The sequence below is a fragment of the Chiloscyllium plagiosum genome, unplaced genomic scaffold (genome assembly GCF_037043375.1).
Source record: "Chiloscyllium plagiosum isolate Xiang-an unplaced genomic scaffold, Cpla_swu_hap1 HiC_scaffold_2, whole genome shotgun sequence".
NCBI classification, from domain to species: domain Eukaryota; kingdom Metazoa; phylum Chordata; class Chondrichthyes; order Orectolobiformes; family Hemiscylliidae; genus Chiloscyllium; species Chiloscyllium plagiosum.
Genome location: NW_028270140.1, coordinates 83,388,817 through 83,414,376, shown reverse-complemented (window position 1 = coordinate 83,414,376; position 25,560 = coordinate 83,388,817). Strand labels below are relative to the sequence as shown.

The 25,560-nt window shown below is 40.7% G+C and overlaps 1 protein-coding gene across 6 annotated transcripts in view; it reads left to right on the top strand.

Annotated features, from left to right (window-relative positions):
- The window catches only part of sncaip (synuclein, alpha interacting protein), a 121,479-nt gene that overhangs the window by 55,410 nt on the left and 40,509 nt on the right, over window positions 1–25,560 (top strand). For 5 of the 6 annotated variants that reach the window (XM_087998186.1, XM_087998175.1, XM_087998197.1 and 2 more), the window contains exon 3: window positions 3,817–3,889. In XM_087998186.1, the coding sequence (XP_087854312.1) occupies window positions 3,817–3,889 (73 nt within the window). Of the gene's footprint in view, window positions 1–1,788; window positions 1,849–3,816; window positions 3,890–25,560 lie in introns of those variants that run through there. The other variant, XM_087998203.1, reaches the window with a different exon arrangement.

Sequence of the window (25,560 nt, the reverse complement as noted above, 5' to 3'; positions counted from 1 at the left end):
TAAGATTTCAGCATCCCAGGACCTACCGCTTCTATTGTCTGTCTGATATTTCATCTTGTTCAAAATGCAGTCATCTGTCAAATATGGCATTAATTCTGAACTGCTAATTGTTATTATTATAACTATGGAGGGTAGTTTAATGTTCTTGCTATTATGAGTTATTTTTCTAACGAGAGAATTTTGGCCTCCACTGTAAATCCCCTAAATAGGCCTATTCTTTCTTGGTTTTGCTTGGATTAAATGTGCGATTATCTAGAGAATTAAAACTTTCGTCAAATTGATTCCTATTGTATGTGTTTCTTGAACCAACAAATGCAATTAGTTATATTATGCACAAAACTGGTGATAAGTACTCTAAATTTAAATATTACTTAATTGTTCAGTTTTTAATCCCGCTTAAAATTAATCCACTCTTTCACCGACAAAGATCCAGAAATTTACGAGGCTGTTTCTTGAAACAACATCAAGTACATTGAGCTGGTTAAACATAGAGAAATAAAAAGCTTAATTAAAAATTACAACCACAAGCTGATAGATGTATTTGGATGTTTAGTGTGTGAGGAATATAGAGGGTTCTGTAATATCTCTACTTTAGTGTCACAATGCTTTATGGTAGCAGAAAAATTAATCAAAAGGTCAAATTTGCTACTTCCCATGTTTTGAAAACGTAAGTTTGTTTAATTCAGCTTTTTATGCTTCCAGTATTTATGGTGTGAAACAGAAGCCAACTTTTGAGAACATTCAGCTCCAGATTAGTACAATAAACATGACAGTAGATCTGGAAAAAAAAATGTAAAATGGATTTTTATTCAATGTATTTTACTAACTTTGTATGTGGACTGCAATTCAAAGCCTTAAAATATACTATTTTTGTCAATAATTTATAGAAGTTGTGATCTGCAAATGAGTTCAACTAATGCATTTTTATATTTAGATTTTAATTGTTGAAGCAAATAAAATTTGCAGTCAGTAAAAATTCATGTATAGGTCTAACAGGGGTTCACTTAAGAACATTTAAACTAGAAGCTGGAGTCGGCAACACTGCCCCTTGAACATGCTGTGCCGTTGAATGCGATCGCCGTTAATCTCACCTTGGCCTCAACTCCACTTTCCTGCTGTTCTCCATAACCCTCCAACCTATTACTAATTAAAAATCTGTCTGTCTCCTCAAATTTAATCTGTGTCCTTATGCACTGTGGGGGAGTGAATCACAAACTTTTGAGAGAAGTAGCAGAAGTAACATTTATATAAAACTTGCTTGTGCTGTGCAATAACATAAATTGTATCAAATGGTTCATTATATTTATCTTTCTTGGGTTGCAGATGAATTGTCTCATATGCCACAATCATGCCATAGGTATCAAGTGCCAACTCTTTCTGATTCAGGCTTTCTAATGCTTAAAAGAGTTTGAAAATTACAAATCCAGATCAATGTTTGTGTTTAGACAATTGATTGGCTTTTAGATTTTTTTTAGCCACTTAATGAACAGTGCTTCAAAGTTTCTTCTTCCTAGCATCTAAGAATAGCTTTTATACCCAGAAGTCTTAAAAATCGGGTGAGAAGAATATTTGGCATGTGTTTTAAAGAACCAGTATAGGTTATACTGATGTTATAAAGTAAATTGGTTAAAAAAATGGAAATAGAAGAAAATACATGGAATTTAAAAATTAAGACTGTAAATGGAAACAATTTGCTATTACAATTTAGTCACTTAATTAAGTTTCTATATTGCATGCATTAAGAAGGGGAGTTACATTTTTAGTTTCATTTCAGATTTGCTTAGTGACTGATACTGGGTGTCTGAAGTTTGATGCATGTATCTTTATCAAGCATTTACAGGTTTGGAGGTAAATATTTCAATGCATTAGAAATAAGCATAGGGGAAAAAAATGTTGTCTAGCAATGAGGCATCCAGTATTATGAGAAAGTTAGAACTATCCAGAAACTCTCACCAGAACGAAGGACCCGATACCCAACATGAGCAAAATCAATGTAGTGTACAAAATCCCATGCAAGGACTGCACAAAACACTACATAGGACAAACAGGAAGACAGCTAACGATCCGTATCCATGAACACCAACTTGCCACAAAACGACACGACCAGCTATCCTTAGTAGCCACACACGCAGATGACAAGCAACATGAATTCGACTGGGACAACACTACCATTATAGGGCAAGCCAAACAGAGAACAGCCAGGGAATTCCTAGAGGCATGGCACTCATCCACAGACTCTATCAACAAACACATCGACCTGGACCCAATATACCGGCCACTACAGCGGACAGCTGGAACTGACAACCGGAAGCGGCAGAGACAGGCCACTATAAATGCCGGAGGAAACATCGAGGCTCCCAAGCACTGAGGATGTCACCTAGACAGGGGATGAAACGTTTGCAAGACAAATTCCCAGTTCGGCGAACAGAACCACAACAACGAGAACCCAAGCTACAAATCTTCTCCCAAACTTTGAACTATCCAGAAAGTCAGGCAGTGTGTGCAGGTTCAATCAGCAAAAAAGTTCTGTTAGTTTATTAGTCTTCAAAATGTCAGATCCAAATGACTTGAGAGAAGCATCCAGAAGCAGAAAACTGCTGGAAACTAAGGTTATAGAAAACTATGGGTTTTCTCTGAAAGTGTTTGGAAAGACAAACACTCCAGAAAACAATTGCAGTGAGGGAATGGGGAAGATGTTCCAAATCTGGGGATTAAGCATGAGGAACTGTTAGACAGCCACACTACGGTGCAGAATAATTTAATCCTCTTACCACCTTCTGGTAATTCATGGAGGCCATCATCTTTCTCTTAACCAATGCTTGATATTAATTAGTGCTTAATCAGTGAACTCTTACAACCTGGTTACCTACGAACTGAAGATGATCAAGCTTCACATCTGTATATGTCAACTATCATGTGCGTTTTCAGCTCAAGATGGCTGTTTCCTGACCTTTGTAGAGTATACTTGAATAATGGCAAAGTACTGTGGATGTTGGAGATTTGAAACAAACACAGAATGCTGGAAAAACTCAACTGGTCTGTCACCATCTGTAGAGAGAGAAACCTTTACTTCTTGAGTATTGTATTTTTGGTTTCCTATCTGAGGAAGGATGTTCTGGCTATCCAGGGAATGTAGAGAAGGCTTACCAGGCTGATTCATGGGATGGTTTTGGGGGCGGTGGGGGGGAGGAGGGGGGAATACTAGATCTGTAAGGATTATGTTATCTGTAAGGAGTTTGGGAGATTAAACAGGATGGGTACAGGAAAGATTCTCTCCATGACCGATGAGTCCAGAACCAGAGGTAACAGACTAAAAATAGGGGGTATGTCTTTTAGATCAGAGATGAGGATGGAAGCCTGTGGAATTCTCTGCCATTGGAAACTGTTAAAGCCAAAATGTTGAAAACTTCCAAGAAAGATATAGATAAATTTATTAGGACTAAAGGAACCAAAGGACATGGGATAAAGTGGATACAGGACACTGGTGATTAGCTATGGTCATTTTGAATGGTGGAGCAGACTATAAGGGTTGAATGGCCTACTCCTGTTCCGTATTGTTTTAAAATTATATAAAAAATTGAATGATTTTCTTTGTTATTTTTATTTTGAATAATGTTGAAATATGACATACTGTAGAAGGTTGACATCTTTGTATCTTGAAATGGAACTTGAAAAAGTAAATTTCTGGATATCTGCCATTGCATTTAATTTCTAACGTGCAAGACCATTCATGTATTCTTGCAGCATGGTGAAGAAAGTTGGTTTGTGTAATTTGTGTTCCTCTATAATTTTTCTCCATATTTTGTTTCTTTCTAGTTTGGAAGCTCTTCAGCGAAAGCTGTTCCTGAATTATACAAGAGATGTGAAATGCAAAATGAAAGCCGGATAGGTAATTCATATGCTTGTTTTATATATTTTTGGCTAGTTTGTATTGTGCATTTATAACCGATTAGAATTAAAGTATTATTAGCTAAAATCTGGTAATCCCATATATTTTTACAAAAGAAAATAAATTGTTGTACTCCCAATTCTGATAAGGTGTTTATCTACTCTGCTGAATGATTGTGAAGAGACAAAGAGATTGAGAATCATGCTAGCTTGCACATGCAAACCTGGAACAAGGAACAATCCCTACTTTGAGACAGTTTAGACCCAAGGCACACATAATCTGGGGCCTAATTTAAATTAGTCTGGTGAATTTATAATCCCTCCCACACAGCCAGAGTGGACCCTTTAGAAATGAGATGAGGAGGAATGTCTTCAGTCAGAGGGTGGTGAATCTGTGGAATGGATTGCCACAGTAGGTGATGGAGGCTAAGTCGTTAAGTATATTTAAGACAGATCAATAGTAAGGGGATCAAAGATTATGAGGAGAAATCAGGAGAATTGGGTTGACAACATATCAGAGCTGAAAATGTGTTGCTGGAAAAGCACAGCAGGTCAAGCAGCATCCAAGGAACAGGAGAATCGACGTTTCGGGCGTAAGCCCTTCTTCAGGAATGAGGAAAGTGTGTCCAGCAGGCTAAGACAAAAGGTAGGGAGGAGGGACTTGGGGGAGGGGCGTTGGAAATCCGATAGGTGGAAGGAGGTCAAGGTGAGGGTGATAGGCCGGAGTGGGGTGGGGGCGGAGAGGTTAGGAAGAAGATTGCAGGTTAGGAAGGCGGTGCTGAGTTCGAGGGATTTGACTGAGACAAGGTGGGGGGAGGGGAAATGAGGAAACTGGAGAAATCGGAGTTCATCCCTTGTGGTTGGAGGGTTCCAAGGCGGAAGATGAGGCGCTCTTCCTCCAACCGTCGTGTCGCTATGGTCTGGCGATGGAGGAGTCCAAGGACCTGCATGTCCTTGGTGGAGCAGGAGGGGGAGTTGAAGTGTTGAGCCACGGGATGGTTGGGTTGGTTGGTGCGGGTGTCCCAGAGGTGTTCTCTGAAACGTTCCGCAAGTAGGCGGCCTGTCTCCTCAATATAGAGGAGGCCACATCGGGTGCAGCGGATGCAATAGATGATGTGTGTGGAGGTGCAGGTGAATTTGTGGCGGATATGGAAGTATCCCTTGGGGCCTTGGAGGGAAGTGAGGGGGGAGGTGTGGGCGCAAGTTTTGCATTTCTTGCGGTTGCACGGGAAGGTGCCGGGAGTGAAGGTTGGGTTGGTGGGGGGTGTGGACCTGACGAGGGAGTCAGTCATGATTGATTGACAGAGCAAACTCCATGAACCAAATGGCCTAATTCTGCCCCTATATCTTGTGGTCTTTTGTGAATGGGTTTTAAATTTTGGGCTGCTTTTTTGCTGTTCGCTGAAAGGGACGGGTTAATCAGGTGGGATCGGCTGATCTTTTATGACTGTTGTGGAGCATGAAAGAACACTTTGTCTTGGTTCCACATTCAGGTAACTATATATGATTTTAAAAGTTCTTTTTTTGTTGTGGCAGCCTCTCATAGTTACTTTAAGGTTGTGGATATGCTTGGGTTCCTGAATGTTGGTTGTGAGCCTACTGCTTGTTTCAGTGCTGAGCTCTGGACATGACCTTTAGCCTTGATGCCCAATATGTTGGGCATAATTTTGGCTGGGACTGTGCTTGTGTGTGCCTGCTTTACTTATTGGATATTTGTATGCCTTTTTTGCACTAAGGGTACTTCTCAGATCAATAAAAATTTAATATATATTGATAAGGAAGAAAGAAAGTTGGATACCTGTATTTTCAGGAAGTGTATAAGTTGCTATTTACCTCAAAAATCATTTTGCCATGATCAGTAGATCCTCCTTATACTAACTCAATGCAAAGAGTCACTCTACTTCCTTGCACCTAATCCAAAGAAAATGCTCCCATCCTTCTAATCACTGAGGTACATACTCTTCTTTCAAATCTGTCACTTCATAATGACACGCTTTATCTTATTTTGCTCTTTCTTCATCACTGCAAACCACGTTCCCCCTTTCCCAGTTAGTGATGCAAGTTACCAATTTATATAAATTACAAGTAAGAGGTGAACTGGATAAACAAATCTGGGGGGATCTCGATGATACTACTATCCTTTCTGCTCAAGATCTATGTTTAATTCTAAAATTGAAAGAATGCAGATGCTGGAAATCAGAAACAAACACAGAAATTACTGGAAAAGCTCAGCAGGTCTGGTAGCATCTGTGCAGAGAAATCAGACTTAACTTTTTGGTTTCAGTGACCTGAAACATTAACTCTGATTTCTCTCCACAGATGCTGCCAGACCTGAGCTTTGTCAGCAATTTGTGTTTTTGTTTATGTTTAACACTAGCTCTAGCTTATAGAAGAGTCACTTTTCCACCTTCTGTTGACCTGTATAATACTTCATGACACAATACTTGGATACCTTTAAACCGACTTGAAATTGGGTTTGAAGCTCTCCAGGCCTGCAAAATGGTAATGTCATGCTATGTCAGTAGATAGTTATTTATATTTAGGACAGGGTAACCCTGCCAAATTCACTTATCTAAAGGTAATTTATTGATGGATAGTTTTTACTCTCTTTGGATTTCCGTGGTCACAAAAGCATTATGAACAATGTTTCAGTGTCTGTTCAAGCACTGGCAGTGTTCTGTGATGTGGACCTCAGTATTTAAAACATAATTGAACCAACATCTCTGACAACAGATTCTAGTGTTTGTAGCTCCCAACAGACTTCACCATGCCTTTCTCTCAGCAGACCAGAAGTTCACAATCTGAACTGTTAACAGTAGTCTTTCTCCTTCTCCAACTGAGAAACTTGCAAATTTAAAGGCAGTATCTTCCAATGCTAGTGATGTGAAGAGAAACTGACCCCACATTATCTTTCCCAACCTTCCTTTGATCAGGTAATGCAACAATGAAGGATTCATCTTAGAGAAGAAATCTGAAGGCTAAGGCAGACAGTCTCCATCCTCCCAATAACCTTCCCTTGGTTCGGGGTTGGGTACCAGAATTCCATTTTTAATGATTCCCTAACCTCTAAATAACCTGAATGCTTGGTTTCAAAAGCTCAGCAGGTCTGGCAGTATCTGTGGAGAGAAATCAGAATTAGCGTTTCAGTCAAGTGACCTTTACTCAGAACCTGACCTGAAACATTAATTCTGATTTCTCTCCATAATGCTGCCAAACCTGCTGTGCTTTTCCAGTAATTTCTATTTTGTCTTTGATTTACAGCATCCGCAGTTCTTTCGGTTTTTATTTGCTTGGATTTAATGTTGCTTTTATCTGAATGCTACTATTACTTGTGATTCAGGCCCCTGAGTGCTAAAACTGTGAGTTTCTGCTTTCACTTGAAATTTCAATTTACTATGAGGTTAGGAATGCATCCATTAGCAGTGTTAAATAGAGAGAGATGAGCCCAGTCCACAATGATCTTTGTTAGCAAATACACATGTGTGGAATAAAAACATTGCTGGGAAAATGCAGACTAGCAGCAGCTCAGAACATGAGAAAAGAGTAGGTCATTTGGTCCTTTGAGCCTGCTCTGTCATTCAGTGAAACATGGCTGATCTGATTGTGATTTCAGTTCAGCTTTCCTGTTCCATTATCCTTGACTTCCTTGTCAGTCAAAAATTTATCCATAGGATCTGACATTCTATGCTACTTGCTCCTTCCCATCTCTTCTATCTGTCTAAGAACCATCACTTCCCCACCTCTCTTCTGTGTGCAAAGGAAAGGAAGATTAGACTGTGTATGTAACTCTGTTTCTCTTTCCACAGATGCTGCCAGACCTATTGAGTTTGTCCATTATTTGTTTTTATTTTAGAACTCTTTCCTGTGCAGTGTTTTGCTTTTGTTTTAGTGCTAACCTGTGTGGACTATGCTGTCAAAATACTCACTATTTGCATGTGAGTTGATTCAATATCTAGAATCATACAGTCATACCACAGAAGTAGGGAGGACATTCAGCTATTAGAGTCATAGAGATGTACAGCATGGAATCAGGCCCTTCAGTTCTACCTGTCCATGCCAACCAGATATCCCAACCCAATCTAGTCCCACCTGCCAGCACCTGGCCCATATCCCTCCAAACCCTTCCTATTCATATACCCATCCAAATGCCTCTTAAATGTTGCAATTGTACCAGCCTCCACCACATCCTCTGGCAGCTTATTCCATACACATAACACCCTCTGAATGAAAAAGTTGCCCCTTAGGTCTCTTTTATATCTTTCCCCTCTCACCCTAAACCTATGCTCTCTAGTTCTGGACTCCCCGACCCCAGGGAAAAGACTTTGTCTATTTATCCAATCCATGCCCCTCATAATTTTATAAACCTCTGTAAGGTCACCCCTTAGCCTCCGACGCTCCAGGGAAAACAGTCCCAGCCTGTTCAGCCTCTCCCTCTCGCTCAAATCCTCCAACCCCTGGCAACATCCTTGGAAATCTTTTCTGAATCCTTTCAAGTTTCACAACATCTTTCTGATAGGAAGGAGACCAGAATTGCACGCAATATTCCAACAGTGGCTGAACCAATGTCCTGTACAGCCGCAAATGACATCCCAACTCCTGTACTCAATACTCTGACCAATAAAGGAAAGCATACTAAACGCCACCTTCACTATCCTATCTACCTGTGACTCCACTTTCAAGGAGCTATGAACCTGCACTCCAAGGTCTCTTTGTTCAGCAACACTCCCTAGGACCTTACCATTAAGTGTATAAGTCATGCAAAGATTTGCTTTCCCAAAATGCAGCACCTTGCATTTATCTGAATTAAACTCCATCTGCCACTTCTCAGCCCATTGGCCCATCTGGTCCAGATCCTGTTGTAATCTGAGGTAACCCTCTTCGCTGTCCAGTACACCTCCAATTTTGGTGTCATCTGCAAACTTACTAACTGTACCTCTTATGCTCGCATCCAAATCATTTATGTAAATGACAAAAAGTAGAGGGCCCAGCACCGATCCTTGTGGCACTCCACTGGTCACAGGCCTCCAGTTTGAAAAACAACCCTCCACCACCACCCTCTGTCTTCTACCTTTGAGCCAGTTCTGTATCCAAATGGCTAGTTCTCCCTGTATTCCATGAGATCTAACCTTACCAATCAGTCTCCCATGGGGAACCTTGTCAAACGCCTTACTGAAGTCCATATAGATCACACCTACTGCTCTGCCCTTATCAATCTTCTTTGTTACTTCTTCAAAAAATCATGTCAAGTTTGTGAGACATGATTTCCCATGTACAAAGCCATGTTGACTATCCCGAATCAGTCCTTGCCTTTCCAAATACATGTACATCCTGTCCCTCAGGATCCCCTCCAACAACTTGCCCACCACCGAGGTCAGGCTCACCGGTTTATAGTTCCCTGGCTTGTCTTTACCACCCTTCTTAAACAGTGGCACAACGTTTGCCAACCTCCAGTCTTCCGGCATCTCACCTGTGACTATCGATGATACAAATATCTCAGCAAGAGCCCCAGCAATCACTTCTCTAGCTTCTCACAGAGTTCTCGGGTACACCTGATCAGGTCCTGGGGATTTATCCACCTTTACCCGTTTCAAGACATCCAGCACATCCTCCTCTGTAATCTGGACATTTTGCAAGATGTCACCATCTATTTTCCTACAGTGTATATCTTCCCATACCCTTTTCCACAGTAAATACTGTTGCAAAATATTCATTTAGTTTCTCCCCCATTTTCTGTGGCTCCACACAAAGGCCGCCTTGCTGATCTTTGAGGGGCCCTATTCTCTCCCTAGTTACCCTTTTGTCCTTAATATATTTGTAAAAACCCTTTGGATTCTCCTTAATTCTATTTGCCAAAGCTATCTCATGTCCCCGTTTTGCCCTCCTGATTTCCCTCTTAAGTCTACTCCTACTTTCTTTATACTCTTCTAAGGATTCACTCGATCTATCCTGTCTATACCTGACATATGCTTCCTTCTTTTTCTTAACCAAGAAATAAATATCTTATGAGCATCATTGCTTCCCAGTGTTCTACAATTATTTTCTCCCCCTTTCAGTGTTACTACTGACCTTTCTTTCTTCACCTTCTTTAGAACCAGGATTACAGACTCAGTAATTCAATGTTTAATAAAAAGGCCTTGCTTTCTGGTTCTTATGCTGGTGCTCTTAAATTTGTACAGTCGGTTATCATCTTAATGCCAATAGAATTAATTTCACTCTATCTCCTGCATAATTTTGAGTACCTTTCCTTCATATCTTTCTTTGCTCTAACAAAAACCATCTTCGCTTCCTAAGTATTAATATTCTACTTTGGCTCTTCACAAAAAATTCACTGGTGTCCTTAGGCCTAGAGCCCAAAATTGGACACCAGTGCTCCAGCTGAGGTTTAGCCAGTGATTTGTAAAGTTAAAATTTCTTACCTTTGTCCTCTATGCTTTTTTGGATCTTGTTGACTTAAAGCAGTACTTCCCTGGGTTTGTCCCACTGTTATCCCATTTTGAAGTTTGAAAATTGTTGCTCAACCAGCCAGAATCAACTTAATTAGACTCCTCTGGGTACTACTAACACAGAGAATCAAGTTAAAATAGGATTAACTGCTCAGAAATAATTTTAACAATTCTTTCAATCAACATTAAAGGTAGCTGAGCTAATACAATGTAAACTAAGTGAATTCTCATAACCTACATGAAATGCAGAGCCTCCAAGATTATAACAATTTTGAGAGATTGTCAGTTAACAGAACACATTACAAAGATCAGTAGACAAATGAATGCATGAGCTAATGACAGCGTTTGGTTAATTTAACTGCTTTTACCTTTTACATGTTTTTATCTTTTCATTAGATATGTATCACTATGGAAATTTGTTTCATTTTGCATTTTCTAATTTTTATAAGTATACAGTTTTAATTTCATGACTGATCATTATGTGACAGTAATACTCACCTGGAAATTCTGTCTTGTGTTACACCAGCTATTATGTATAGCAGGCAAATTGAATTACCATGAATATGCCTACATTAAGTAGGGGGAGCTTTTTTTGGTCATTCTTCCTTCCAAGATGCACCACTTGACACTTGTCTGATCCCAGAAAGGAGCTGTAGTGATTGTAATGAAGTCAACCAGGTAGACCTTACAGAATATGATTTTCCTGATTGGGGCTGTTAATCTGGTCTAATCAGGGAGCCCTGGTTGACAGATAAAAACAAGAGTGTCTGACATCCTGTGACACTCTGAGAGATGGCTCTGACGAAGCTGGGTCAGTATCAAGGGTTCTCTATATGTAAATAAAGAGTGGTTTGCTGATGGAATACCAGTTTCTGTGGAGTTATTTCAGTGGCAATGAGAAAAAAGTACTCTCCTGTTGAAATTCGCTCTCAAAAGTCATCTTTCAGTTGGGTAAAACATTGCTGTTTTCATGCCGTTATTTGGCAAGCTTGACTTGTTTGATCTTGCCGTCGATGACTGGGCTCAGAATGTGGAAAGAATGCATTATTTTTTCTGGGCAAATAAGATTGGGGCAGATAAAAGCAACAAGTAATTCTCCTGACAGCTTGTGGACCTGCAGCGTTTTGGTTATTAGAAGCCTGAGGCACCAGATATTAAAACCTTTCAAGAGTTGACCAATTCAGTTCAGGAATATTACAATCCCAAGTCTCCTTCAGTTCTGAGATGCTATTGGTTTTACTTGGCAATTCGAGAACTTGGGGAATTTCTATCAGGATTTTTAACAAGGTTAACACGACTGGCAGTCGCATGTGACTTTGATTTAATCCTGAATGAGATGCTGAGAGATGGTTGTTGGATATTGATGTTTGTGGAATATTGATGTAACCATGCTAAATTGTGTACTATCTGAAGCTCAACCTGTCTTCAACTAGCATTACAACTGGCTTTATCATTGAAAAATGCATCAAATGGAGCGTATGAATTACAGAATATTCCAATGGAAGTGGACACCTTTGCCAGTCCCACTGAGCTTGGGGAACATGACTTGGGTCAAGGCAATTGCAGCATGTCACTTAGGATATATCCTGAAGAGAGGGACCCTAGGTCAGCCCACAGCAAAACCTTAAAACAAAGACAAACGGTTAAAATTTTCTTCAGCATTCAGGCCAGCAAGCTATTGTAGTTGCTGCCAGTATGTAAACTTGACACAGCAAAAGAGTCCCAGTAGACCTAAATTGGGTAAGACAACTCATAGGCTGGTAATTCAAGAGTGTGCACAACCTAGAAAGTCCAACTACATCTAGTTTGGAACAACTAAATTGCTTAGTAACATCCAAATCAGAACCAAACAAAATAAATGTCTGGGTAAATAGTCACCGGGTTCTAATGGAAGTCGATACCAGTGCAGCCTTTTCAGTGATCGCACAATCAGTGTCTAACAAAATTTGCACTGGAGTCCAACCCTTAAGTTTGCACAAGACCTCAGTTAGAGTGACAACCAATATCAGGGAATGTTTACAGATTAAGGGTACAACTTCGGTTCTGGTCTCTTAAGAGAAGGAGCTGGTTCAGTTACCACTGATTGTAGTAAAAGCCTCAGGCCCAAGCTTGATGGGGTGAAATTGGTTGAGAAAGATTCATGTAGATTGGCTCAACATTTTTTGATTAGAACATGGATGCTTGAATGAAGTCTTGGTCAAATATCTGGAAGTTTGTCAGGAAGGTCCAGGGACTATCAAAGGAGTCAAGGCCACCTTGCAATTCCATGATTCTGTAAGACCCGCCCAGAGTCACCTTTGTGGGGATTTTAAACAAATGGTAAACCATTTTTTACAACTGGATAAATATCCAATGCCTCACATAGAGAATTTATATGCAAAGCTGGCAGGGGGTGCTGTGCTTCGTGAAGCTGGACATGAACCATTTGTACCTGCAATTGCGGTTAGAGGAGGATTCCCAGAAGTATGCTACAGTTAATTCCCATAAAGTTTGTACTAATATATAAGATTGCCATTTGTTGTAACATCTGTCTGTGCAATGTTTCAGCAGATGATTGAAACTATTTTATAAGGTTAACCCTGGTTGTTATTTATCTAGATAATGTGCTAATAACAGAGAAAACCAATAAAGAGCACTTGGACATAATCCTTAGACATTTCTCCCAGGTGGCCATATGCCTTAGAAACGAAAAATGTGTGTTCTAAGCACCCCAAGTGATCTACTTGCACTACAGAGTCAACAAGACCAGGTTACAGAGGAAGATAAAGTAAGGCTGATAAAGGTGCCTCAGCTTGCACATCTGTTCTGGAACTTAGGTCTTTCCTTGGGCTGGTGAATTATTGTGGCAAGTTCATACATAATCTATCCTCCATCCTGACAGCTTTGCATCAACTCTTAAATAAATGTCATAGATATGTACAGCACAGAAACAGACTCTTTGGTTAACTCGTCCATGCTGACCAGATATCCGAAATTAATCTAGTCCCATTTGTCAGCATTTGACCCATATCCCTTCTTATTCATGTGCCCATCCAGATGCCTTTTAAATGTTGTAATTGTACCAGCCTCCACCACTTGCTGTGGCAGCTCATTCCCTCACATGCACCATGCGTGAAAAAGTTGTTCTTTAGGTCCCTTTTAAATCTTTTCCCTCTCATCCTAAATTTATGCTGTCTAGTTTTAGACTCCTCTACCTTGGGGAAAAGATCTCAACTATTCACCCTGTCCATGCCCCTCATGATTTTATAAGCTTTTATAAGGTCACCCCTCAGTCTTTGATGCTCCAATGGGGAAAATAGTCCCAATTTATTCAGCCTCTTCCAATAGCTCAAACTATACAACCCTGACAGCATCTTTGTAAATCTTTTCTGAATCCTCTCAAGTTTAACAATATCTTTCCTATAGCAGGGAGACTAATATTGAACAAAGTATTCCAAAAGTGACCCAACTAATGTCCTGTACAGCTGAAAAATGACCTGCAAAACTCCTAAACTCAATGCACTGACTAATTAAAACTAGCTTTGTTCATTACATTGCATCAGTTGTATGACATGTTGATCTTTTACTATAAATTCTGTGTCCTGTGATCCTGCCCCATGAGCTACCTGATGAAGGAGCAGCAATCTGAAAGCTTGTACTTCCAAATAAACCTGTCAGACTATAACCTGGTGTTGTGTGATTTTAACCCTGACCAATAAAGTCAGTCTTGGAAATGATCCTGTAGCCCAGCTATAATTTTAAGGAAAATGAAGAAACAACTATCATCCTCCTAGGTGTTTTCACACTATGATCTCAAGTGAGATCTGTTATTGACATGTGATGACCTCCTGTACAGCATCAAGGTGGCTCATAAGTGGCCCAAAGGAGAGGAATGCTCAATAACATTTGTATCCAGGACATTGGCTAATGCAGAGCGTAAATATGCCCAAATAGAGAAAGAAGGTTTGACAGTCATATTTGGAATCAGGATGTTCCACCAATACCTTTGCCAACATAAATTTGTAATCATAATGGACTACTAACCCGTGCTAGGTCTTCTTAAGGAGGACAAGGCAGTGGTGCCCATGGCTACAGGCTGAGTTCTGGGGTGGGCTCTAATTCTAAATACTAGTAAGTAGAAGTTATAACACCCTTCCCGAGGCCAAGTAGTAAATGTGGATGCACTGAGCTGCCTCACACTGGCAGATAGACCACCATTGGTACTACCACTGGAAAAGTCCATAATAATTTTAATATTTCTGGGCACACTTCTAGTCAAGGCGGACAATATCAGACTTTGGATTTGGTTCTGAACAAGCATTTGGACCATATTAAAGCTGCAAAGTCGCAAACGGTGCAAGAGCAAAACATGCCTGGCTCCCGGACAGCCTTTCCAACTGTTCTGGAACCCTAGGGTTCTCCCTTCCTGTCAAACGTTGAAGATACCTCCGAATCTGAGATGGATACGGTGGGTATTGCCGCCCTTGTGACCTGAAGAAGAGAATGAATTTCATCTGAGATGATCCAGGTGCAAGGGGCAGGCTTCTGTGCGTTACGAGTCATCCATATCAGAGGCAGAGTTGGAGGAACCTAAGCCGGTGCTAAAACGCCCCAGGAGGAGCTACAAAAAAAAACCTGTTTGTGTCCTCTGACTCCGAGCAGGGACACGGTGATCGTGAAGAGGTCAGCTAGGTGAATCTCATGGAATAACGATTGAGAATTAACAGGTTCTGTACGCCATTAATGGACGACTTCAATTTAGATTGTTTTACAACCAACCATGGTAAATAATACGGTCTCAACATTTGCTTTAACAAGTTCTGGAACTTGTTTTTTTCTTAAACTCAGGGGAAATCCCCATGGCTGAGAGACTTTTGATTCCAAGTGGGGTAGTCTTGTGAAATCCTTAGATTGAGGCTGGTCATCTGGTCCAATCAGGGTGATAAGAACAGGAGTATTTTCAGCTCCATGTGCCTGATATTTGGGCACCTGGTGTGGAGGGGAGTGGGCAGATGAGAGGACCTTCTTGTGAGTCTGCAGCTGTGCATGGCAAGGCTGGATATAAATAGGTCCAGGCAGCAGGCCGTGGAGGGGGTCTGCCAACTTCCTGCCCCTCTTATGGGTTAAGTTGGAGCACGGGTGACATTGGAGAGAGAATATGCAGTGTCCACCATTGCTCTTGATGCCTTTCAGGAGAGGTGGACACCGCGGGGGATGGAATGCTTTATTTCCCCCTCTGAGGGAGCTGGATCAAAGATTCTCCGCATGTGAATAAAGGGTGACTTGGTGACGGGATACTGGCTCTGGAGTTATTTCAGGAACATGGCTTAATACATCATATTCTTACTGTGGTTTTAACAGAGTGGTTTCTCACTTGGAACATCAGTGTACAATGCTATAGACATTGCTTTAACATTAACATGTAAATTAATTATAATAGAAATGAAGATAGAATAGAAAGTTCCATCTAATTATAATACATGATGAAAGATTTTTAAATGTCCAGCAAAAGTATGATCACAAATTCCAAAATACATCTTTTATAAATTACAAAGATCCAAACTATTTTTGTACAGTACCAAAACAAATTTGGATGAAGTATCCAAAATGCTACTCGTTTAATACTAACATCAGCATGCTTGTGTCTCCCACCTTGGTAAGTGTAAGTCACTTGCAGTTTAAACTTTTAAACTGGAACTGTAAATAGCTTCTTCCTGTAGTTATGTACTCCACTTTAAATAACCTCTTCAGAGTTTTATCCCAATACTTCTGGTCTGAAGCTAACACAAATGCTTCACTTTAAGGTAATCTAGTTCACTATATATTCTTTCCTTTTCATGAGCACTTTTCTTATGGCCATCCTATTCCAAGGATTTCGCAGGATTGCCCACTCAAATTCTCAGCTATGGATGTTTCCTTTGAACTTAAAAAAAATAAGTTCCAGAATATGTTAAAGCAAATTTGAGTCCCAACTATTTACCATGCTTGGTTGTAAAACAATCTACAAAATATAAAAGCTCCTTAAAACTCTAGTGAATATAGATGCCCAGTCAAACCAATCTCTCCTCATAAGACTGTTCCACCGGCCCCAGTCTGGTGACCTTCATTTTGCTCCCTCTATGGCATGTCTATCCTTTCTTATGTAGGGAGACCACAACTGCATGTAGACTTCAGACAGCCTCACTAAGGCCCTGTGTAACTGAGTAAGGAAAACAGTAGCACAGTAGCTCAGCGGTTAGCGTTGCTGCCTCACAGTGCTCGGGACTTGGGTTCGATTCCAGAATTAGGTGACTGTCTCTGTGGAGTTTGCACATTCTCCCCATTTCTGCCTGGGTTTTCTCCAAGTGCTCCGGTTTCCTCCCACAGTTCAAAGATGTGCAGGTTGGGTGAATTGGCCATGCTAAATTGCCCATTGTCTTCAGGGATGTGTCGGTTAGGTGCGTTAGGGTTAACGTAAAGCAATAGGGTAGGGGAATGGGACTGGGTGGGATACTGTTTGAAGGGTTGGTGTGGACTTGTTGGGCCTAATAGCCTGTTTCTACACGGTAGGGATTCTATGTTCCATGATTACATTGGTATATCTGAGCTCAAATACTCTTGCAATGAAGGCCAATGCACTGTTCGACTTCCTAAGTGCCTTCTGCATCTGCCTGTCTACTTTCATTAACTGTTATACAAGTTCACCTAGGTACCTTTGTATACCCACACTTCCCAATATAATAAATTTTCATAATATTGTTCCTTTCTATTTTTCACAAACTTTATATATCTTCATAACTGCCAGGATGTTACATTGTACAGCATTTGCCATTTTCACAGTGACTGACACGGAGGCCACGGCTCTTTCTGTTTTCCTTTTCTTATATTCAGAGTTGGTTTTGCACACAACTGAACTTTTGTTCCCCCTTGACCAAATCACCCATCGCCAGACCAAGAGCGCCTCATCTTCCGCCTAGGAACCCTCCAACCACAAGGGATGAACTCCGATTTCTCCAGTTTCCTCATTTCCCCTCCCCCCACCTTGTCTCAGTCAAATCCCTCGAACTCAGCACCGCCTTCCTAACCTGCAATCTTCTTCCTGACCTCTCCGCCCCCACCCCACTCCGGCCTATCACCCTCACCTTGACCTCCTTCCACCTATCACATTTCCAACGCCCCTCCCCCAAGTCCCTCCTCCCTACCTTTTATCTTTAGCCTGCTGGGCACACTTTCCTCATTCCTGAAGAAGAGCTTATGCCCGAAATGTCAATTCTCCTGTTCCTTGGATGCTGCCTGACCTGCTGCGCTTTTCCAGCAACACATTTTCAGCATAGGTTTTTTTTACACCTGTTAACCACCAGAAGTAAATTACCTGAATTTTCAGCTGAATAATTTACATGCAAAGCCCATTAAGTAAAGCAGAGCTCATTTTGACAAACAAACTAGCTGCACCTGGGTATTAACTGGTCTAATTTCACTGTAAAGATACATGTTCTCCCCTTCACTGTTTGATCATGCAGCATTGCCCTTTGATGTGAAGGGTACTGCTTGTCACTGGCCACTTGGGTGTTTCTTTTCTTCCTGGTGGTAGAAATTGAACAAAGATTTATACACCTTGTGTCTTTCACTGTGTCTCACAAAAAAAATACATGTTAGATGAGATTTGATGCAGGTATAATTTAAATGGCAGGATTTGTACATATAATTAACTTGCAAGCATTTCTGTAGTCATGATGATTTATTTTAAAAACATTTTTGAGGTCAGGATTTAGAATTAATGGGTTTTGTACACCATTAATCTGCTTTTATTTATTTCAGATTGTTAGACAATTCCACAGATTCACAACCTTTTGAGAGAAGTCATTTCTCTTCATCTCTTTTAAATCTGCTACCCCTTTGCCTAAAACTATGACCTCTCATTCTATATTGCCCTACAAGGGGAAACATTCACTCTGTGTCTACTTTGTCAGTACCCTTTAGCATTTTATATCTCAATTAAATCTCCTCTCATTCTTTGAATCTATAATGAGTATAGGTCACAACAGTTCAACTCTCCTCATAAAACAAGCCTTTCATCCCTAGAATTAACCTTGTGAACCCTTGTATTGTACTCTCAACAGAATCCCTTTCTGCAATACTTTGATATGTTTAAGAAAACTGTAACTTAAACTCTTAGACTGGAACCTCGGAGTTTCAAGTCCTCTAATGGGCTTCATCCCAAAATGAAAGTGTAAGGATAATCAGCAATTCCTTATTCTTAAGATAATCTAGTTTTGCTATAGTCTCACTTTGTCAAGGCACTGCTCTATATGTGCATCTCCAAGCAAGGACTTCACAGAACAACCCCACAATGTGTAAAACTGCAACAACGAACTCTCTAAGATAGAATGTTTCCCCAAGCTTAAAAAAACCCAGTCCATAAATTTTTAATAGAAACCTTAAGTTACAATTGTCTGCCTTCCTGGATCCTAAAATCCTAAAGTAAACAAATCCCATCAGGATGCAAAAGTACTCCCTCAAGCTATTTTTAAGGAAATTAACATGGCAATAGAAATAATTATCAGTCAACGTGCAGAAAACCCAATTGTTGCTAACTCAAAATTTAAACCCCAAACATTAAATAAATGAAATTTTAAAATATACGGAAATCAGATGGCTTAGATCACTAATGGCATAATTCCCTTAACTGAGAAGATATTAAAGATTATAGTGAGAGCCATTGCTTTTTTTGTCATTCTTCCCTCAATAAGTAAATCCCATCTAGGCCGAATTTCTATTTTGAATGTTTTTGTTTTAAATAACTTCTCTTTATATGAACATGTGAATAATGAATAGGAGTAGGTCTTTTGGCCCTTTGACCTGCTTTGCCATTTTCTACAATTATGACTGATTTGATTGATTATGGCTTCAACTTCATTTCCCTGCCTAGCTCTGCACACTTGATTGGCAAGGTAGTCAATCTAACTCGGACACTGCTTCCACTGCTCTGCAGAAGAGAATTCACAGATTAATAACCTTCAGAGAAAACAAATGACTCCTCATACGCAGTTTAAGTGGGAGACCACATTTTTAAAATCGTGCCCTTTAATTTTAGTCTTGACCAGAAAGAGACATATTCCCTCAACATGCACCCTGTCAAGTTCCCTGAGGACTTTTATGTTTCAAAGGTGCAGCTTCCATTCTTCGAAATTCCAATAATACAGACTCAATGTGTATAAAAATTTCATATAAGATAACCTTATCATTGCAGTAATCGGATATGATTAGGAGGAAACAATAGCCTATTGCTATTGTTATTGGATTAGTAATACATGGACATAGGTATGTTCTGGGAACCTGGGTTAGAATCCCACCAAAGCGGGTGGTAGAATTGGAATTCAGTTTAAACCTGGGATTAAAAGCATGATGATGACAATGACGACTATTGCCAGTTATTATGAAAAACCCACTTGATTCCTAAAGTCCTTCAGGGAAGGCAACTGCCATCTTTACCTGGTCTAGCCTACATGTGGCTCCAGACTCACAGCAAGACTATAAGAAATAGGAACAGGACTATCCCTTCAAGCCTGCTCTGTCACTCAATAGGCTCATAACTGATCCCCCCCTCCTCATATCCACTTTCCTGCCCTTCCCCCCTAAACTGCATCAATGCAGTACTATGGGCCATTAGCGGCTGAATTCTACTCAATCTCATGGCCTAGCATATCCCTTCTCTGTTACCGTCAATTCTTGGAATGAACCTTGGTGCTATGAAGAGTGTATGAGGGCATATCAGGAGCAGCAGTGGCCATACCTAAAACTGAGGTGTCAACTTGAAGCTACAACAGAGGACTACTTGCATGCTAAACAGTAAGTCATAGGGTTAAGCAATCCTCAGACAACTGACCAAATCTAAGCTCTGCAGTCTTGCTACATCTAGTCATGATAATTAAAGAATGTACCAGAAGTAGCGGCTCCATAAAATATCTCTGTTCTCGATATGGGGAGCCCAGCACATCATTCTGAATCATTCACAACAACCTCGATCAGAAGTACAAGTGAATGATCCATCTTGGCTTCCCCAAGAGGTCCCCAGCATCATAAATGTCAATCTTCAACTATTTTTAATCACTCCATGTGATATCAAGAAATGATTGGATGCATTGGATATTGCAAAACCTATGGGCCCTGACAGTATTCCAGCAATAGTACTCCAGAGCTTTCCATTCCCCTTGCCAAGCTGTTGCTGTACAACTACAGTATTGGCATCTACATGACAATGTTGAAAATTATCCAGGTATAACCTGTACACAAAGAACAGGACAAATATAACCCAGCTAATTACCGCTGCAACAGTCTATTTTCAATTGTTTGTATAATAGTGGAAGTTGGCATAAGCAGTTTGATCAAGCAACTGCTTGATCAGTTTGGGTTCCACCAGGAGCACTCAGCTCCTAAACCGATTATGACGTAAATTCACATATGAACAAAGGAGCTGAATTCACGGGGTAAGGTGAGAGTGACTGCCCTAATCAACAAGGCCTCAGTTGACATATTGTGGCATCAAGGAGGCCTAGGAAAACTGGAATCAATGGGAATTGGGAAATCTCTCCACTGGTTGGAATCATACCTTTCACAAAGGAAGGCAGTTGTGGTTGTTAGAGGTCAGACTTGATGGCTCCATGACATCTCTGTAAGACTTCCTCAGGGGCATATACTCAGCCCAGCCATCTTCAACTCTTTGTCAGTGGTGGCCCTTCCATCTTAAGGTCGGATAATGAAGCAGTCCATGTCCAAATGCGGTAAGATCAAGACAGTATGCAGGCTTGGGCTGAAAAATGGCGAGGAATATTTGTGCCACACAAGTACGAGGCAGTGATCATCTCCAACAAGAAAGAATTGAATCATCGCTACTTGACCTTCAATGCTCCAGTAATAATGTGGTTATCATTGACAAGAAACTAAACCTGGACTAGTCATATAGATAATGTGTCCAAAAAAAATTGGCTCGAGGCTTGGAATCTTGCACAGAGTAACTTACCTCCTGACTTTCTAAAACCTGTTCACCATCTATAATCTAGAATATTCTCTGTAATGGTACTCTGAGTTTACCTTTAGAATATGACTAATTTAAGCTTTCCACCACCTTCTCAAAGGTAACTAGGGACAGCCAGCAAAGCCCATGTCCCATAAATGAATAGAAAAGAAAGCAAGGTGCAAATCAGAAGTTTAATGGACTACATCCCACTTGTCTGGAGTGCTGCTCCAACAACGTGAACTTGTCCTGCTCCTGATTCATAGGTTGAATCATTGAGGCAGTTCAAGTCAAAGAGGCTTTAAAGTTAAGACCATAAGACAACAAGACCATAAAAAATACAAACAGGAGAAGACCTTTCATTCCCTTAAACTGCACCACAATCAACAGGTACTTGCTGATCCCGGGGAGAATTTTAACCTGTCTATCTTGGGAAGAAGAATAGCATGTTTATAAATGGAGGGAGTTTGCAGAACTCTGCAGTACAGATGGATCTGGGCAACATTCCCGGAGATTTGTGTGTTGTTGAGGTTTGGATCTGCACTTCCCAGAATATGAATCACAACAAGTTATTGTCCAAGTACAGCGAGTCTAAGAAAGGCAAATGAAATTTTATTGTTTATTGCGAGGAAAATGGTATATAAAAGTACAGTATTTTTGCTAAAGTTGTACAAGCCTTTGCTCAGATCAAAGGCCATCCAGGATAATGGAGCCCAGTTGATTGGCACCACATCCACAGACATTTCCTCCCTCCAACAACAACATTCAATAGCACTAGTTTACCATCTGCAAGATGCACTCCATAAATTCATTAAAGCTCCTGAGACTGCACCTTCAAAACCCATGACTACTACTGTCTAACTGTACAAAGGCAGCAGGTAGATGGGAACAACACCACCTGCAAGTTCCCCACTTCTAACATAGAAATATACCGTGGGCGGCACGGTGGCACAGCGGTTAGCACTGCTGCCTCGCAGCACCAGAGACCCGGGTTCAATTCCCGCCTCAGGCGACTCTCGGTGTGGAGTTTTCACATTCTCCCCGTGTCTGCGTGGGTTATCTCCGGGTGCTCCGGTTTCCTCCCACAGTCCAAAAATGTGCAGGTTAGGTGAATTGGCCACACATTAAATTGTCCGTTGTATTAGGTGAAGGGGTAAATGTAGGAGAATGGGTCTGGGTGGGTTACGCTTCGGCGGGTCGGTGTGGACTTGTTGGGCCGAAGGGCCTGTTTCCACACTGTAGGGAATCTAATCTAATCTAATCTGTAGGGAATCTAATCTAATCTAATCACTGTTCCTTCAGTGTCACTGGATCAAAATCATGGAATTCTGTCCTTAATGGCATTGTGGGTGTACCTGCGGTAGATGGACTGCAGCTGTTCTAGAAGGCAGTTCACCCACACCTTCTCAAAGGCTATTAGTGATGGTTAATAAATGCTGGCCCAGCCAGCAATGCCCACATCCTATGACTTAATATTTTTGAAAAGTCTTGTGCAAATTGTTCTTGTGCAGTTATATTTCTTAAGTAATGAGACCAAAACTGGAGACAGTACTCCAGATCTGATCTGAGCAAAGGCTTGTACAACTTTAGCAAAAATACTGAACTTTTATATACCATTTTCCTCGCAATAAACAATAAAATTTCATTTGCCTTTCTTATACTCGCTGTACTTGGACAATAACTTGTTGTGATTCATGTTCTGGGAAGTGCAGATTCAAACCTCAACAACACACAAATCTCCAGGAATGTTGCCCAGATCCATCTGTACTGCAGAGTTCTGCAAACTCCCTCCATTTATAAACATTCTATTCTTCTTCCCAAGATAGACAGGTTAAAATTCTCCCTGGGATCAGCAAGTACCTGTTGATTGTAGTGCAGCTTAAGGGAATGAAAGGTCTTCTCCTGTTTGTATTTTTTATGGTCTTGTTGTCTTATGGTCTTAACTTTAAAGCCTCTTTGACTTGAACTACTTCAATGATTCAACCTATGAATCAGGAGCAGGACAAGTTCACTGTGTAGCTGAAGCATAAACTCTCTACTTTTGTATTCATTCCCTTTGCAATAAATGATAACATTCTACTAACTTTCCTAATTATTTGCTGTACCTGCAGACTAACCTTTTGATCTTCATGCACAAGCTCTGTATCTTGGAGTTCTACAAACAACAAATGAATCCAACCCGGCCAATTACTGCCCCATCAGTTGACTCTCAATCATCAGTTAAGTGGTGTCATCAACAGTGCCATCAAGCAGAACCTGCTCAGCAATAAGCTGCTCACTACCATCCAGTTTGGGTTCTGCCAGGGCTACTCAGCTCATGACCTCATGACAGCCTTAGTTGAACATGGACGGAAGAGCTGAACTCCAGAGGTGATGCCAAGGCCACATTTGACAGAGTGTGGCATTAAGGCGCCCTAGCAAACCTGGAGTCAATGGGAATCGGGGGGGGGAGGGTTACTTTCCACCAGTTCAAGTCATATTTGGCACATAGGAAGATGGCCTTTGTTATTAGAGCTCAGTCATCTCAGCTCCAGGACATCTCTGTGGCAGCTCCCCAGGATAGTGTCCAGAGCCTAATAACCTTAAACGTGTGCATCAATGAGCTTCTCTCTATCATAAGGTCAGAGGTGGGGATGTTTAGCACCATTTACAACTTCTCAGGTGCTGAAGCAGCCTATGTACAAATGCAGCAAAACCTGGACAATATCCAGGCTTAGGCTGAGAATTGACAAATAATATTCGTGCCACACCAATGCCAGACAACCACCCTTGACATTCAGCAGCATTACATCATTGAACTCCCCCCATCCACATCCTGAGTATTACCATTGATCAGAAACTGAACTGAACTACCCAAATAAATACTGTGGCTTCAAGAGCAGTTCAGAGGCTAGGACTATTGTACTGAGTAACTTTGCACTCGAGTCAAGAGTATGATGGAATACCCCTCACCTGTCTGTATGAGTACAGGTTCAATGACATTCAAGAAGCTTGACATCATCCAGGACAAAGCAGCCCACTTGATTGACAGCATGTCCACAAACATACACTCCTCCACCACCACCAACAATCAGTAGCAGTGCAGTGTACCGTCTACGTGATGAACTGCAAACGTACATCAAGGCTCCTAAGCCATCATCATCTAAACATATGACTACTTTCACGAAAAGAACAAAGGCAGCAGGTGCATGGAAACACTACCATCTACAAGTTCTTCTCCAAGCCACTCACCATCCTGACTTGAAAATATATTGTCGTTCCTTTGGTGTAACTGGGCCAAAGTCCTGGAACTCCCTTCAAATTACATGGGTCTATCTGTGCTCATGGGCAGCAGCTGTTTAAGAAGGCAACTCATCACCACTTTCTCAAGGGCACCTCGGGATGGGCAACAAATAGTGGCCCAGCCAGCAATACCCCATACCACAACTGAATAAAAAAATTATACTCCATCAGCTGTGTGTGCTTCACTCATTTAAAGTGTTTGCACAGTGGTGTAGATAGGTTATATGCTCTTCAGAATTTGCTTTCCCACCCATCTTTGTATTATTAGCAAGTTTAGCAACCAAACATTTGGACCTTCAACGAGTCATTATTATAGATTATGAACAGTTGGGACTCCAGCATCAGTCAATTTGAACTTACCTAGTTTTTATAAGAAAAATAGCAGCTACTGAGCAGCTGTTTGTCTGCTTCCCTGTGATGTAATTTCTCTATCTCTTGTTTTCTGCCATAAAGATGTATTGTTGTTTGTATTTATCTTTTCCAAATTTTTTACCCCTTCTCCTTTCATGTTAGGTTGATAGAATTCTCTTCCTTTATAAACACAGATGCAAATGCTTGTTTATTAGCCTAACTAGGCATTGTAGCTTCACAAGAAGGTTTGTTTAATTCTCTCTAACTGCTACCTCTGCTCCTTTCACTATCTTATTATTTTTTATATTTTCATTAAAGCCATGGACTTTCTCCTGCACTCTCTTGGCTTAATAATTGTCTTATGAAAATATATTTTCATCTTTTCTGGTTAGATAAAATCAAAATCACTAGAAAAGTCAGCCACCTATAACCAGTTACTTCACTGTTGTAGCTGTGCAATTAGCCTTATTTGTTGTTGACCCCGAGGTTGTGGTGCATCCTATGTACAGAGGTAAAATGTGGGGAAGAGAAATGCAAAGTGTTGTATTAATGAAGACCTTTAGTTTTCCAGTTGAGTTTTCAAGGAAGATAACTTTAACTCATTTGTAGAATATGTGAACTGTG